The sequence below is a fragment of the Miscanthus floridulus genome, chromosome 16 (genome assembly GCF_019320115.1).
Source record: "Miscanthus floridulus cultivar M001 chromosome 16, ASM1932011v1, whole genome shotgun sequence".
NCBI lineage: Eukaryota > Viridiplantae > Streptophyta > Magnoliopsida > Poales > Poaceae > Miscanthus > Miscanthus floridulus.
The window spans coordinates 17,788,741-17,804,663 of NC_089595.1; the positions used below are offsets into that span (position 1 = coordinate 17,788,741).

A 15,923-nucleotide genomic window follows, 5' to 3' on the forward strand; every position below is an offset into this window, starting at 1 on the left:
CACAAATTGATGGTCAAACTAAAAGGGTGAACCAGGTGCTCGAGGATATGTTGAGGGCTTGCACCATTTCTTTTCCTGAGAAGTGGGATAAGTGTTTGAAGTTAGCTGAATTTTCATATAATAATAGCTACCAAGAGAGTATCCGCATGGCACCATTTGAAGCTTTATATGGGCAGAAGTGTAGAACGCCACTGAACTGGGTTGAAGTAGGAGACCGTGGGTACTTCAGGCCTGATTTCATAAAGGAGGCTCGAGAGAAAGTAAGTATTATTCGTAGCCACTTGAAGGCAACTCAGAGTCGACAAAAGGCTTACGTAGACAAGCGAAGAAGGCCCTTGGAGTTTGCAGCTGGGGATTATGTGTATCTCAAAGTATCCCCTATGAGAGGGGTGTATCGGTTTGGTGTCCATGGCAAGTTAGCCCCTCGGTATGTGGGTCCATACAAGGTGTTGCAGTCGTGTGGCCCCGTTGCTTATCGTCTCCAGCTTCCTAAAATTCTCTTAGCGGTTCATAATGTGTTTCACGTATCACAATTGAAGAAATGCCTGCGGGTTCCTGAAGAAGCTAAGGAAATTGAAGAGCTTCTGCTCCAACCTGATCTGTCTTATGTTGAGCATCCTGTGAAAGTCTTGGATGAGAAGGAGAGAGTGACCAGGAACAGTGTGATAAAATTTTTCAAGGTGCAATGGCAAAATCATTCTGAGGCGGAAGCCACTTGGGAACAGGAGAGCTACATACTAAAGCATTACCCCCACCTCCTCTCTAGTTCTGTTAATTAGTTGCTGCGTCAAAATGTGTTCCCTGTCTCTTTCTCACACTAGGCACATGAAATCTCAGGTCGAGATTTTGTTTTAGGGGGGTAGATTTGTAACACCCTCGGTGTTACATTGCACTATTTTGCTAAACATCGCATGAGCATCATGGTTTTGTGCATATGTGTATAACATGAATGATAAAGCAATGTTCGGTCCTTGAAACATTTATATGAAACGAGAAAGCAAGTGTTATGTTTCGTGTCACATAACGTTGTTTATTATCCTAATCAAATTCTTGTTAAAACAAAAAGGGCTATAGAATGTTTTGTGAACGGCGATAAAACATGTGCGGTCGAGGACAGGGACAACTCACTAGTACATCCCGTAGGTCGGATTTGGAATTCGACGTGAAATCGTTCGATTCGACGTCGTTCGCGTAAGTTTCAGAAGAGGTCGACGAAGCCACTTTAGGTGAGCTTTGTGGAGCGATTGGCTTAGGAGGTAGTGCATTGTCTTGACTGCGGTTGATAGCTTGATGTACCCTCTTGCGCATCGAACCATTAGTTTAGCATTTGGAGCATTGCGTACAAGTTTTCTAACGGCTTTAGAAAGCATGCATGACACATGGCTTAGCCCTGGGCATGGTCACGACCACTGCTGGCTTGCCAGCGCCCACTGCCGCCACGCCGGTTACACCAACCGCCGTGCCTGTGCTCGCGCGTGGCCCTTGCGCTGTGCGCCAAGGCCGTCTGCCTCCACTGCTGGCCACGACCACCGCTGCTGCTCGCCTATCGCCGCGACTGGCTCACCCAGCACGCCAAGGCCTAGGCCACTCCTTCATGTCACTAGGGATGCGACCTGAGCGGGCGCTGTACTGCTGACTTGGTTGCTTGCTGCCCTCGTTGGCGTGCGGGTCACCTCGCCGGTTGTTTCGTTGTGCCCTGACGCCGACCGAGCGCTATCGTGCCATGTCCTGCCCCACTTGGCTGGAGGCGCACCGGGTCACGCGTTGCATGCTGCCAGCGGCCAAGCCCGGTAGTGCGTCGTTGACTCCACTTGGCTGCTTGCGCGAAGGACGATAGCCTGACTCCACCATCACCTCCACATCACCCACCTTGCGTTCCTTGTCTGGCACTACCCGCTGCGTCCGCCGTGCCAAGCCTCATCGGCTTGCAGCCACGGCCGTGCGGACAGTCGTCCAGGGCACGTCCCGCTGTCCCCTTTGTGGTGTGTGTTGGCTTATTGCGTTGACCACCACAGCAGGACCAAGCCAAGCCACACCAGGCCCCCTACCTCCACTGTCTCCATGGCCGCCGGGGTGGCTCCTCCAAATTCACCGTGGCAGCAGTGCCTCGTTTCAAATTGACCACGTTTTTGACTCCGCTAGGTAGCCTGCAATCGTACCGACCCCACATCGTCGCCTATAGCTCCGCCCTATGCTCCAATTTTGAATCGCCGCTTGCCAGGTCCTTAAGACCGCACAGACGCACGTCGTCGGCTAACCGCACAGTCAGGGCATCCCAGGCCAATTCAGTGCACCCTCAGCTTAGCAGTACCCTCCTAAGCATCCCGCGCACCTCAGCCGTAGCTTTACAGCAGGCCAACCACCATCGTCGCGGCCATGCCATCATCGGGTGCTGTCGCCTCGTCGGTGCGCACGTGGCCAGCTCAACTCGGGCCTTCTCTATCCAGACCGTCACCTCCAGGACCTCCGTGGGTAGTACCTCGAGCTCGCTGGCTATTGGGTTTGCTTCGTTTGTGTTGTAGCTCATGGGAACATATCCGCCATTGTAGGTCCGAGCTCACCGCCGAGGAAGGAACTTGGGACTGCGCCTCCGCTCGCCATATCACCCCCTGTCGCTGCGCGTTGTCTTCAAGGTACTTATCGGCCCCTTAGCTAGGCCTGGGAGGCTCGGGTGGCGCCGGCGTAGTCGCTCGGTGCCCGCGCTGTCGTGCCAGCGCGCGCATGGCTGCCGGGGACTTCATCGCCGGGAAGAATAAGAAAGGGGAGGGTGCAGCTGTAAAATCGTAGACTGGTGAAATAGTGTCCTAGAGCTCGCAGTGAATTCATAGTAGTTCGGGGGTGTCCGTGCAATTCTGCCATCGCGCGCGGGCCGTTGGCCGGCTGGGCCGCGCTCCCGCGTGGGCCGCGCTGTGGTCTACTGGCGCTCGCGGGCGGGAAGGCGGAGTGGGCCGAGCCAGCGCGTGTTGGGCCAGGAGTAGAATTCGGTTTTCTTAATTCCAGTAAATAAGAAATGTTTAATTATTTTAGTTATGAATTGAACTTCGATAAATCGTAGTAAATTGCGTAGTTATCCAAAAATAGTGAAACTAATTTTGTTAGTTTCGCAAAAATATCATCTACTAGATAGTCCAGTTGGATTACAGTTAGCTATGGCGAGTATTGGGTGATAAATTTAAAACTAGGGTACTAATATTAGGTGGATTAATACTTGTAGGAATATTTGTGGTTAATTGGTGATAGCTATGGACATGAAAATTTTACAGTAGACTTGTTAGGTCATTAGGTACTTGCTGTAAATTTTGCAGCCATAGACTAGGATGTTAAATAAAATAGCTATTACTCTTGTTTTATCGTACCTCGATTAAATCGGTATTAGGAGTAGCAATACCTGTAGTTGCTATAAGAATGTAGGTTATGCTTCATACTTGTTAGTAGTGACGGTACGTAGCTTAGCCTTTAGTTGGTAGACCCCACTTAGTAGTTTAACAGATGTACTTTTGGGTTAAGAATTGATGTTGTCATATTGTTAAACATTGCATTATCATTTCATATAGAGCATGAACTAGTAGACTTCGTGCCCGTCGGCGAGCCAGAGTACGACGAGGTGATCGAGGAGTACGAGGAGGAGATCTCCGCACAGGAGGAAGCCCAGGAGCCTGTTGGTGCTGACCCTGCTGACCCGGTGCCTGCCCAAGGCAAGCCCCGGCGTATAACCCCTATTTTTAATAATCACTGAATATATATATGATGTGCATTTATGTTACAGGCATTTTATGAAAACTACATGCATAAATATATTTATCTATGAGTCCTACTAGTACAGGTCGAGTAGCTGCTATGCTCAGGATATCGGTAGCGTGAGTAACCTGCCGTTACTCGCACGTAGGTGATAAAATGTGATCACTCATAATAAAATGATGGAAAGGTAAATGGTGACTGGGCAGGAAAATGGTTTGGGTATTGGTGGGTGTAAAGGATTGTGTCCTGCGGCCAACAGGGCATAGCTCGGTTATACTTTGTCCCTGTCCGTGTTGATTAAGGACCGGTCGTTGCATATGACTCTAGACAAGTCACAGATTTATTGTCCCGAGCGCATACTTGGGTATAGGCGCAGGGAAGACTTGTTGCTCTCTTGTCGTGGATCTGGCTCTTTCCGGACCGACTGATTGGAGGCGGAGATGGTGGAGGTCCTTGCACCACACTAAGTCCGGGACTCGGGGGTGGGGGCTTGGAGTCCAAGTTTGGACGGGGACCTGGACACCCGTGACAGGAGAGTGGTGGGTTAGTCCTGCTTGTGCCTGGGGTACAAGCAGGGCGTGTGTTTTCGGAGCACCCAGCTAGGCATATTGATTCGCGAATCGCCGAGCGATCCGGTACGGCTTGTCTGCGGTTTAGCACCGTAGTAAGAACTGAAAGTGGAAAAGGAGAAGAAACAGAACTGATTGCTCAACCCTTGCTTGAAAGTAGAACATGTGCTTATATAGATTGGCTAGATGAAAACTTAATACGGCTGATAATAATAATACATAAATAAAGACTCACTATTAGTATTGCTTTCTGCTAAAGAAAACCAGCAACCCATAAAGCCTATCATATCCCTTGGAGTCGGGAAAGTATTCCCACTAGTCGGGTAAATCTTGCGAGTACATTATGTACTCAGGGTTATTTACCCCTGTTGCAGGTAATACTTGAAGAGTACCGTTGTATGGAGGATCCTTCTGGTGGGCTCAGACGGAATCCTCGCCCCTACCGCTAGATGTTATTTTTAAATTCCGCTGCTTATCATCCCGCACTCTGGTATTTTATATTGTAATAATGTACTTTTTAAGAAACTCGTTCTCATTATTGGATCCTTGGAAAAAATGTGGATCTTTCGGGTTCTCCCTCGGGGTGTGCCCGACGTACACCGCTCACTGTAGCTCGCTTTCGGGGTGCTTAGTGTCTGGTGGAAGACGAGCGCTCCGTAAGTACGCTATTTCAGACGGTTCTGCCATAGTTATACTCGGCAAAGTCTTTGTCGAGTGTATTTGGAGCTTCGCCGAGTGTCTGGGGCACTCGGTAAAGTAACTGTTTCCCGTAGTGCTGGATAGTTAAAGGCGCATGCATGTTTTGTGGATCTACTCGTAACCAACGACGACTGGTAATCTCTGGAAGGTCCTAGTAGCTGCCTTTGACGATCGTCCATTCAGAGTGCTACTGCTTACTCCTAGTACACTGCATCACTGCATGCATATGCGGCGGTGCCGGCGCGCATGCTGCATGGGTGACCACAATAATGATGGCTCATGCATGTGTGCTGCTGCCCGCGGTTAGCTCTTGAAATCTTGATGCCATTGCCGAGCGGAGTGGTGATGAGGCTGATGGATCATGGATGGACGACACACGATATTGACCCGCCTAGCCTAGTGCTTCACAATGCCCTCCCTGGAGAAGTCTATTTTTGGTCTTCTTCAATCTGTTGCTAAAGACTCTGAGTTTGGTTTTAGCCACGCAACTCCAATCAAAAACTAGAAATCCCTGACCACCTACCTGTCACAAATTTATCCATCTAGACTAGATGAGATGGATTTGTATTTTAGCACAAAATGGTGATATAAATAAATAAAAAGCTTGATTATTATGAGCAATAAAACAGTAGGAACCACTACAAATAATATCCAAATTAAATTACTCAAAATCTAGCACCAGCAGACACGTTTTTTTAAAAAAATACATTAGTTTCATATTTTTAATTTAAAATGAATTACTTATGATCTTTTAGAAAATATAAAACCACCTTTGAAACTAGCAAGATGGCCAAATAAATTTAACCGGTATTGATTGTTAGTGGTTAAAGATTTCTAGTTTTGGAGCTGCATGGCCAAAATCAAACTCGGACAATAGTTGGAAGGCGAAAAATAAATTTCTCACTATATTTCAAAATTCTCAGTTGTTAAACGTACCGTGCCCCTGTTTTGCATTGCACATGACAAGGTTTTATAAGTAACTCAATAAAAAAAAAGGTTGTATATATAAGTAACAAATTTGTTTATTGATTCTTTAGACCCTACAAGCTGAACAAGCCAGGATTGCATGCTGCAGGGCAATGAGGCCAATTATATGTAGGAGATGAAGTTAGGTATTTTTTAGGTTACTGCCTGCATCTGCTCTTAGTCATGTTAATTTTTCCTCCCTATATGTGCTACGCTGTGTCATGCTGAGTAGTTGTTGACAAAATAAAGCTACTGCCGTATTCTTCTTCCTAGCTAGTGAACGTAAACTCTATTCCTTGCATTGATTAAAAAAAGTTTCCAAACAGGGATGAGGGGTATGTATACCTCGTTGCTGCATGTGTCCCCATACATATATATAGCCCAAAGATGTAGACCTGAAGTACTTGTAAGTAATAAGAAAAATAAAAATAAAGGTACCCGGTCTGAATAATTTAATTTCCAACAAGATTTATCCAGGTAACGAAAAGGCCTCCTTTTTGTAATCTAGTACTACACACCACCACGCCACCAGGCACCAGGCACTAGCACAAAGCTAACAGTTTCTTGCCAACGCACGCTTCAATCCAGTATGATTGTGATTAACTAAAAAGGGCAACCGATCATTTCGGTCACTTTGCTAGTGCGTGCTCAGCTCCACGTCACAATTCACAAACTGTGGACCTGCCTATTGTTGCCTTTTCGTAACTGGACCTGCCTATTGGCTATTGGCTTTTCGTTCTGAACCAACAAATATAAACTAACGAAATCGCAGGAAACTGAAGTTTTACAAGTGTCCAGCTCATATATGGGTGCAGATTTTTCAAGCTCAGTGCAGCTACCCTACTGTTGAGTGTTCACGAGGGACGTGCTACTCTACTGGCACTGGCATCAAGAAAGGAGCCAGCTACTAGAGACCTGTTGCTTTCACTACTGCTGGGAATCAGTTTCTCTCTGGCCATACTGCACCTGTGTCCTGTCCCTTTCTTCCTGCCTCACCTCACATTTGACATTTCTACTGAATACTGATACATGCATGGCAGAGTCAAATGGCCAGTACAACAGCTAACAGTCTGTTGTTGCTTATCTCAGCTGATTTAATAGTGTTATGTGACAGAGAATAAGTTCAAACAAGCTTGACCAGCCGAACACGCTGACTGCCATGTCCTTAATTACAGCCCACTGTATAGGATATATAGGAGTATAGTAGCTGTATTTGCTAACAGTAAGCGGCGTGTCCCTTGGAATACGCACCCTGAATATGCGCATCATGAGCCCTTAACCACAGGTTTCAATACAAAATCATTTCAATCCATGCACGCTCTTGCCTCTGTCGAGCTGTCTTCCTTGAGCTCAACACGCGGATCTACCCAATTGCTTGGTCAAGCAGGGTTCATCATACTGCCATGCATGGAACTGACCAACAGATAAAATGTGAAGTTTTCAAGATTGTGTCCCTAAGTCAAATTGATTTCTTCGAGTCTGAGCAAATTCATAGAAAGCTGTAGATTTGCTGAAATAGATGTTTACTGGTATGTTTTTCTATCTAGTTAGCGATGTTTGACTTTGGACGAAACCAAAACATCTCACATTTTGAAATGCGGGGAGTAGCTTCTATCCAGCTGATGTATATGCATGTTCACTCCACTGTTGCAAGCATACATTGATACATCGACATGGTAGGCTTTCGTCCTGACAGAAAAAAAATATAATAGGCACGGCGGTCGAACACGCCACATAATTAACACGATTAATAATGAACTTCATGTCTAAATTCCTGCCAAACCACGAACAATATAACAAGTTAACAACCCATGGACCTTGACCAAACTGAGATATCCTCAGAACCGAAAATGCGACCAAACTGATGAGTTGTCATGCAAGTTACTTCATGTCAGGTTTTTGACATTGTTTCACCTTTGCACTGGATTATTGAGACTCTCAGAGCTGAAGGCCTCACATTTTGACTGCCCAGGCACTACTCATTGCACAGCACGAGAGTGACCACGACGCATGATGATGCCATATGATTCTCGCGGCAAAAATCGCAACACCTTTCCTTGCAACCAAAGCCAAGGGCTCTCCTCCTTCCACCACCTTTTCACCCTGTCGTCCCTCCTCACATGGCGCCCATGTCGTCCAGTCCCTGTCGCCCTGTCTCCCTTATATACCCCGGCCACACACCCACACCGATCACCGCCTCCTCTCCACAACTGACAGCGAGCTCCGGCCGGCGCGCGCGGCTGGTGCAAATGCAACCAGATCAGTAAGCTAGCTAGTTGGATAGGTAGCTGGCCGACTAGCTCGGACGACGGCGGACGCCATTAATGGCGGCCGGGTGCAACTGCAAGGCGGCCATCGGGTGCGTGGACGCGCGCGCGCCGGTGCGGGCCAGCTACGTGAGCCTGTACAAGTGGCCCGAGTCCGACGCCGAGTTCGTCAAGTCGGTGGCCATGGCGCGGCGCCAGGGAGGAGGAGGAGGAGGGCAGGAGAGCCCCGCCAGCGGCGGCGGCGCTAGCGCGTCAGCGTACCACTACTACTACAACGGCAGCGGCAGCATGCGGAACAGCGGCGAGCTGCTGGCGCCGGTGGGGTACTGCAGGCCCCGAGTGGTGGACAGCTACTCGTGCCGGCAGATGTACCTCCGCAGCTACACCTTCTCCAAGAGGAAGGAGACGGTGCCGGAGCGCACCATGGCGTGCCTCGGCCGCGTCAGGGAGCGCGGCGCCGCCGTGTTCCCGCTGTTCCTCCCGCAGCGGAACGGAGGGTCGTCCACGGACGCCGGCTCGGTCGGCAGCGCCCGCAACCGCATTGCCGTTGCGCGCGGCGAGAGCAGAGTCGTCAGGGAGGACGACGACGTGCTGGGGCTCCGTGGCAGCAGCAACCAGCAGCAGCAGGGGAGGAAGCAGAGCAGGCGGCGGAGGAGGAGGAGGAAGAAGAAGGGGTGCGCCGTGGTGCGGAGGCTGCATGAGGCCTCCTGCGGCGCCGTGCGCGCCATCTTCCGCCGCCTCCTCGCTTGCACCACCAGCGTCGACGTCGCCGACGACACCGGTGCGCCGCCGCAGCCGTGAGCCGTCTCCTAGCTGAAGAAGAGAGATGGCCATGCATGTCACGTGCTGCGTTGCTGCCATCGGAGGTGCTCTGCGTCGTGCATGCTTTGTTCTGGCTTTTGTTAATTTTCGTGTGCATGCCTGGTTGCTACTAGTACGTAGTAACAGTAATTAAATTAAATTACTAGAGTACATTCCTCTCTCCAGCTGCAGTAGAGTAGCAGGCATTAAACACTAGTGAACATGCATGCGCGTGGACGCAGATTAAATCAGGGTCGAGTCGACCGTACGTACTGTAGTAAGTTAATATACTCAATCTGTGCTTGTGTTATTTATTTATTTGGTAATATATATGTGATACACTTGTTGTGCATGGTTATATTACATTAAGACCAGACTTGCTACATTTTTACTACTCGAACGAAACAATGTTACTAGTTGGCATGTGGCACCCATCAGAGATTGTGACACACGCTGACTGCGGAGCACCATTACTCACTAACAGTGTAGCACCAATAGCCATGTTGACTACTGCAAGCTTCATGAGAAGGACCGGAAGCTGCTAACCGTCAGAGAGGATTGTGACATCGATCGATCCACGCATTGCAATGCGAGTATTTACACATCTATATGTATGTATGTAGTATATTTACACATGTATGTATGTAGTATATGACATCGATTGATAATAATAAAGACAGGAACCGATGTGTTGGCATATATATGCGTGTGTCCGTACGTAACTTGTTGGCTAGCACGTACCAGCAGGCCGAGGATGGCACCACGCCGGCCGGCGTCCAGCAGCCGTCAACGCAGGAGACGCCAAGGTGGCGCGGACGTGTGCCGGCCGGCCGGCTGGCCGAGGCCGCTCCCTCGATCGCCCTGCAGGACCAAGATGAAGACACCGATCGACGACCATCTGCTTGCGTTGCTCGCTCGTGACGCACCAGCGACCATGACGCGTTCCGAGCCGGCACCGGCATCCTGCGCGGCAGGCAGCAGTGTGTGCGCCTCGTCGTATTGCACGTCTGCGAAAACACAGGGCGCGAGCTGCAAGCACGGCAAGGAGAGCCACGCGGCTACGGGGAGGGCCAACCGGGCACGGCAGTGCACGCGAGCGGATCCGGCCCGGAGACACATCGGTGCGACGATGTTTTGCGAGTGCTGAGTGCGACAGACAGTTAACGACAGACACATGTTCTGAAGCCACCATTGCAGTGACCTGTTCTGAAGCCACCAGAAGACGGTGCGTTTACTACAGAATGATGAGGTTGTTTGGTTATGGTCTATCAGAGGGAGTCGATAAACCATTGCCCCATTCTCCAGAATATACACCCAACTCTGAAGAAAAACTGAAACCTTCAAACAAAAAATTCACTACATGGGGCGCGGACAGCAGTAAAATGTGGGATGGTCTGAAACAAAAAGAAGGCGCAACCAACAAGGAGAAAGTTGAGCAGCAAGAGGAGTACAACAAGACCGTCCGAGACCTGGCCGTGATTTTGCCGAAGAAAAAATGAGAGGTACGTTTGCTGATTTGCAAAATTCTGCAATACTGGAATATACTGAACTGGAAATGGAAAAGATATGTCTCCTCATGAACCGTAAAGCTGAGCTCTTCATCATCGTTACTTGTGTTGTCTAAACTGCCTTCTGGTCTCCATTTGATAAACTGGCGTCTTTTGTTTCATCTTAAGTCACCTGAATCTATTGCTCACATGGCTCTGGGTTTTATGAAACAGTGGAAGAGGTTCCTCAAGAAGAAGGATGTACAGGTGATGGAAGACGTCATTCAGAAGCTCCAGTAGGGACTTCGAGCTGCAAAAGAAACTTGGCACTTGTTTGCCTACCTTTTGTCTTTTCGTTTCTCTTTTGCTGTTAGTGCGTTCTGTGAGGTGTTGGGTCTGTAATATTCTCATCTTAAACGTTGAATCTTGGCGCGTACTTTGCAAGCTGGCAAACTGGCATGGAACTTTCTTCTTTGTGGCTTCTTGTAACCTGAAAGCAAGGGCACTAAGCTTTGTTAGCTTTAAATGCAGAGTTGGAATTTGCAGATCCTATCCTGGTCTTATTTCTAGAATAATTTTGTGCATTGTGCTGCTAAGGTTTAGAAACTGCAATGCCATTCTTTACTCTCTCGAATTTCAAAAAAAAAAATCTTTACTCTCTATGTTTTCCTTTAATAATATAAGTTTAATATAGCCCTTTAAAAGTTAATATGTATACGTCTTCCTTTGCTATGCCTGTACATGCATGGTTAGTAGTAAGGGGCGGTACAGGAAAAATTCCATACCAAACTACCACTGTTGTTTTCTGTATTGTAACACCATTTCTGTCTTCATCAAAAACATTTTTTTTCAGATTTCGACATAACTGTTGTTACCTTTTTACGTATTATATACTTTTTTGATAAAAAAAAAGAAGAACATCATACTGATCGTTCTCGGATTTTGTATTATAGCATCGTCTCTGATCACTTTTATCTCTACTACCTATGTTGAATACTAGAAACTTTCGATACTAGAGTAGAATTTTTTTTTACTAATTTCGTAAAGAATATGTTAGTCCTATCCCGTAAAACACGGCCACACTACGTGCATTATCAATCACATATTTTATTACTTATCTATAAAACTGTGGTCCAAACCAAGAAAGCAACATAGTACAAGCAAGGGTAGAAACGGGATATACCATAAAACACCCTAAAGAATGGCATTGACTATCTACATGGCCAACACACACGCAAATCTCTTCCAACACCACTCCTTTGGTTGTAACCCTCCACACATGAGTGTGCACCCGTATGCGTGGGAGGGGGCGGCTCCCGAGCGGAAGCCCCGAGCCGCCGAGCACCTTTCGCCGCCCTAACTACGGCAACGTGCGCGCCACCCACGATCGATGCCGGGGCGGGGCGAGCTCCTCCGCGTTGTCCAGGGGGACGCGGAAGGAATTGAATGCCGCGCTCTGCCATGCCCGGTAGCAGCAGGAGCGCGAGTAGGGGCTGTTTGGATACTATCCTGGACAGACTGTCTGGCCTGGATGCTTCCTGGATGTTGCCTGTACCGCGTTTGCTTGCAGCCCTGTATCCTTGCTTGGTCCAGGCATTCCAGGCACACAAAAACGATCTCCTGGCCACAGGCAACGTTGCCTGCTTAGATTTCTTCACAGTTAACGAAGATCAAATTGTCAGGCAGATATTTCAAACCAAACAACGTGTCTGTGATATAGCCTGAGCAGGCAAACCATGATGACTCAACAGGCAACATCCAGGCAGTCATTTTTCTGAGGCAACAGCTCCAGGGTTCCATACAAACTAGCCCGTAATGCATCCCGACCCGCCCGCCCGCCTACCAACCAACACGCAACGCTTACTGCTGCCGCTGCCTGCTTGGGGGATTGGGAGTTGGAGCAGCAAGCACTACGCCATATTTGCACATCACTGCCGGATTTGTGAGAATCGGCAGTGATGTACCTTCATTGCCGGTTATAAGCTTAAAAATGAAAAAATGATTGGTGCTGGGCTAAAACCGGCAGTGAAGGACTAGATCACTGCCGGTTTGTGGCTTGAACCGGCAGTGTTTTGGCGGGCACTCATCACTGCCGGTTTAAGCCAAGAGCCGACAGTGATTGGGCACTATCACTGTCGATTCTAGCCAAAAACCGACGGTGATAAGCCTACAACACAAAAAGGCTGCAGCCGTCCTCTCCTTCCTCCTCTCTTCCATCCCGAGAACAGAGGCGCGCGTTTGGACCCTTCCCTCTATTGTTGCGGATGCTCTTCACCATGAAGCTAGTGCTTGGATTTTGAAAAATGGCTTGATCTTTTTGCTTTAAGGTTAGTAACAAACATCCACTCCTTTGATTTTGTTGCTTAATTAGCCTCGTTTTGATAGCTACATTTCTTGATTCTCATTCTAATTCTTTCTCCATTCTAGAGAGCACTTTTCCAATTGGACATTTGTGCAAGGTTCAAATTGTGGTGAATCCATCATCCAAAAGGTTGGTGTCTATGAACACATTTAAATTCCTAGCTAATTATTCCATGGTGGTCAAGATCATCATTGTTAGTATGTGATGCTATAATTAGTTCTTAGAAGTAGAGTAGAATAGTTGTTCTTCAATATTGTGCAATAATTGTTTTTACTACGATTTTCAATTTACAGGGCCGGGGCTACCAATTTCAATTTTTCAATAATTAGTGTACAATAATATTTTCCAAAAATAGTACTTTCGAGCTACAATTGTTGTTCATGAAGCTCGATTTCTTATTAATTCTTTATAATTACTATTTCAGTATTTTTTTGTGCAGAGATGGATCGAGAGTGGATGCATCTGTCCCGAATGGACAAGCGATACATGCATGGTGTCAGCCAGTTTATCACCGATGCCAAAGCCCATGCTGGGAATGGGAACCATGTCTTCTGCCCATGCAAAGATTGCAAGAATTATAGAAACTTTCATCAAATTGAGTCTATACGATCGCACTTGATTACCAGGGGGTTCATGCCAAACTATACGATATGGACTATGCATGGCGAGGTTGGTGTGAATGTTCTGCAGAAAAACGATGATGATGTGGACATGCCTGACGTAGCCATCCACGATGCTGACGAGGAACCCGGTGTCAACACGGAACCTATGGCCACAGTTAATAATGTGTTTAGGAACACGCTAGCTGACGACACCGAGGATAACGATGGCATTTCTCAGCTGTTACGTAATGTAGAGACCGGATGTCTTAGTGAAAGACAGCTGAGAAAGCTAGAGAAAATGAGACAAGATGACAAAACACCATTGTATAGGAATTGTCCAATGAGCAAACTGGAAGTCGACATTATGCTATTAGAGTTTAAATCGACAAACGGATTGAGCGATAAAGGCTTCGATCAGTTGTTAGGTATAATAAGGAAAATGCTCCCAGAAAAAAATGAGTTGCCAGAAAAGACATACTTGGCCAAGCAAATGATCTGCCCCATTGGCCTCAAAGTTGAAAAAATCCACGCGTGTTCCAATAATTGCATATTATACCGTGGAGAAAAATACAAAGACTTGGACAAGTGCCCCAAGTGTGAAGCTCCACGGTACAAGGAAGGGCCGTCAGATGAGGGTACCAAGACCAGAGGAGGTCCCGTAAAGGTCGTTTGGTATTTCCCTATAGCTCCCCGGGTGCATAGGTTGTTTGCATGTGCAAAGTCAGCCAAGCTGTTGCGCTGGCATGGCGAAGAGCGTAAGAAAGATACAATGATGAGGCACCCTGCCGATGGGCATGACTGGAGGACTGTCAATACTATGTTCTATAAGGACATCGGTGGAGAGGTAAGGCACCTTTGGTTTGCTTTGAGCACGATGGGATGAATCCTTTCGACCAGGTTAGAAGCAATCATAGCACCTGGTCAGTGACGCTCTGTATATACAACCTTCCACCTTGGGTCTGTATGAAGCGGTCGTACATCCAGATGCCACTACTGATCCAAGGGCCAAGACAGTCTAGGAATGACATCGATGTGTTTCTAGAACCAGTGATCGATGAACTAGTGGAGATGTTTGAAAAGGGTGTGCCGGATGTTTGGGACGAGTACAAAAATGAACATATCACGATCAAGGGAGTACTTATCGCTACAATCACCGACCTGCCAGGTCGAGGTTCGTTGTCTGGAGAGAAGACAAAAGGCTATACTGGATGTGTCGAGTGCTTGGACGACACCGATGCAGTAAATCTGCTAAATAACTCAAAGATAGTTTATATTGGACACCGTAGGTTCCTACCTAAGGATCACCCTTACCGCAAGAACAGAAAAGATTTCAACAATACTATTGAGAAACGCTTAGCTACAAAATATCGAGACGGGCCTACGATACTTCGAGAACTCAACAAACTGGAGGTTGTCCTTGGGAAGGGGGACAATGTAGTAGCAGCGCCTGATGGGAGCGTTTGAAAGAAAAAATCGGTTTTCTGGAAACTACCTTACTGGCCATTTCTGAGTGTACGCCACTGTCTTGATCCCATGCACATCACTAAAAACATATGCGCTAACACTCTTAACACCTTGATGGACACCGGGGGGCATCGAAGGATTCACTAGCCACACGCCTGGACATGCAACACTTGGGAATCAGGAAGGAGCTGCATCCCGTGGAGCTAGAGAATGGCCAGTTCAAACTTCCGGTTGTGTCATGGATATTGAAGAAGGAAGAAAAGCGTGCGCTTATTTCTTTCTTCAATGAACTCAAAGTCCTAATGGGCTACTGTGCGAACCCGAAGATGCTAGTGAACATGAGAGAACTCAAGTTCAACTATGGCCCTATGAAGGCCCATGACTGTCATGTCATTATGACTCAGCTGCTCCCTGTTGCCCTGCGTGGTATCCTCCCCCCAAAGGTCCGCGCCCCAATCATAAAGCTTTGCTTGTTCTTCAACGTGATCTCAAAAAAGGTCATTGATGTGTCCACGCTAGAGCAGCTACAACGGGACTTAGCCGAAACTCTCGTTAGGCTTGAGATGCATTTCCCACCGACTTACTTTGATATCTCATTATATCTGCTCATTTATCTTGTTGACCAAATTAGAGCCCTTGGCCAATGTACCTGCATCAGATGTTTCCTTTCGAAAGATTGATGAAAGTTTTTAGGAGGTATGTTAGGAACAGATTCAGGCCAGATGGGGTCATGGTTGAAGGATGGTCAATGGAGGAGGCCACTGAGTTCTGCACATATTATCTGGACATCAAAAGGGTCAGAGTCCCAGAATCTCGTCATGAGGGAAGACTACGTGGCAAAGGAACGATCGGAGAGAAATCTGTTACAGTAGACGACCCTGTTTCTTTCAGACAGGCACAGTTCGCTGTTCTCCAGCAAGCCAAGGGTGTGATGTCATACATTGATGAGCACAGGCAATCGCTGCAAA

At 47.6% G+C, this 15,923-nt stretch overlaps 1 protein-coding gene across 1 annotated transcript; it reads left to right on the forward strand.

Annotated features, from left to right (window-relative positions):
* Positions 1 to 8,185: 8,185 nt before the first annotated feature.
* Positions 8,186 to 9,381, forward strand: LOC136514380 (uncharacterized). The gene has a single exon (XM_066508347.1). It carries the CDS (start codon positions 8,297 to 8,299, stop codon positions 9,038 to 9,040), a length of 744 nt encoding a protein of 247 aa, XP_066364444.1. The 5' UTR covers positions 8,186 to 8,296; the 3' UTR covers positions 9,041 to 9,381.
* The last annotated feature ends 6,542 nt before the right edge of the window (positions 9,382 to 15,923 follow it).

Coding starts and splice junctions, on each gene's coding strand:
- LOC136514380 (XM_066508347.1), top strand. CDS start 8,297: ATGGCGGCCGGGTGCAACTGCAAGGCGGCCATCGGGTGCGTGGACGCG.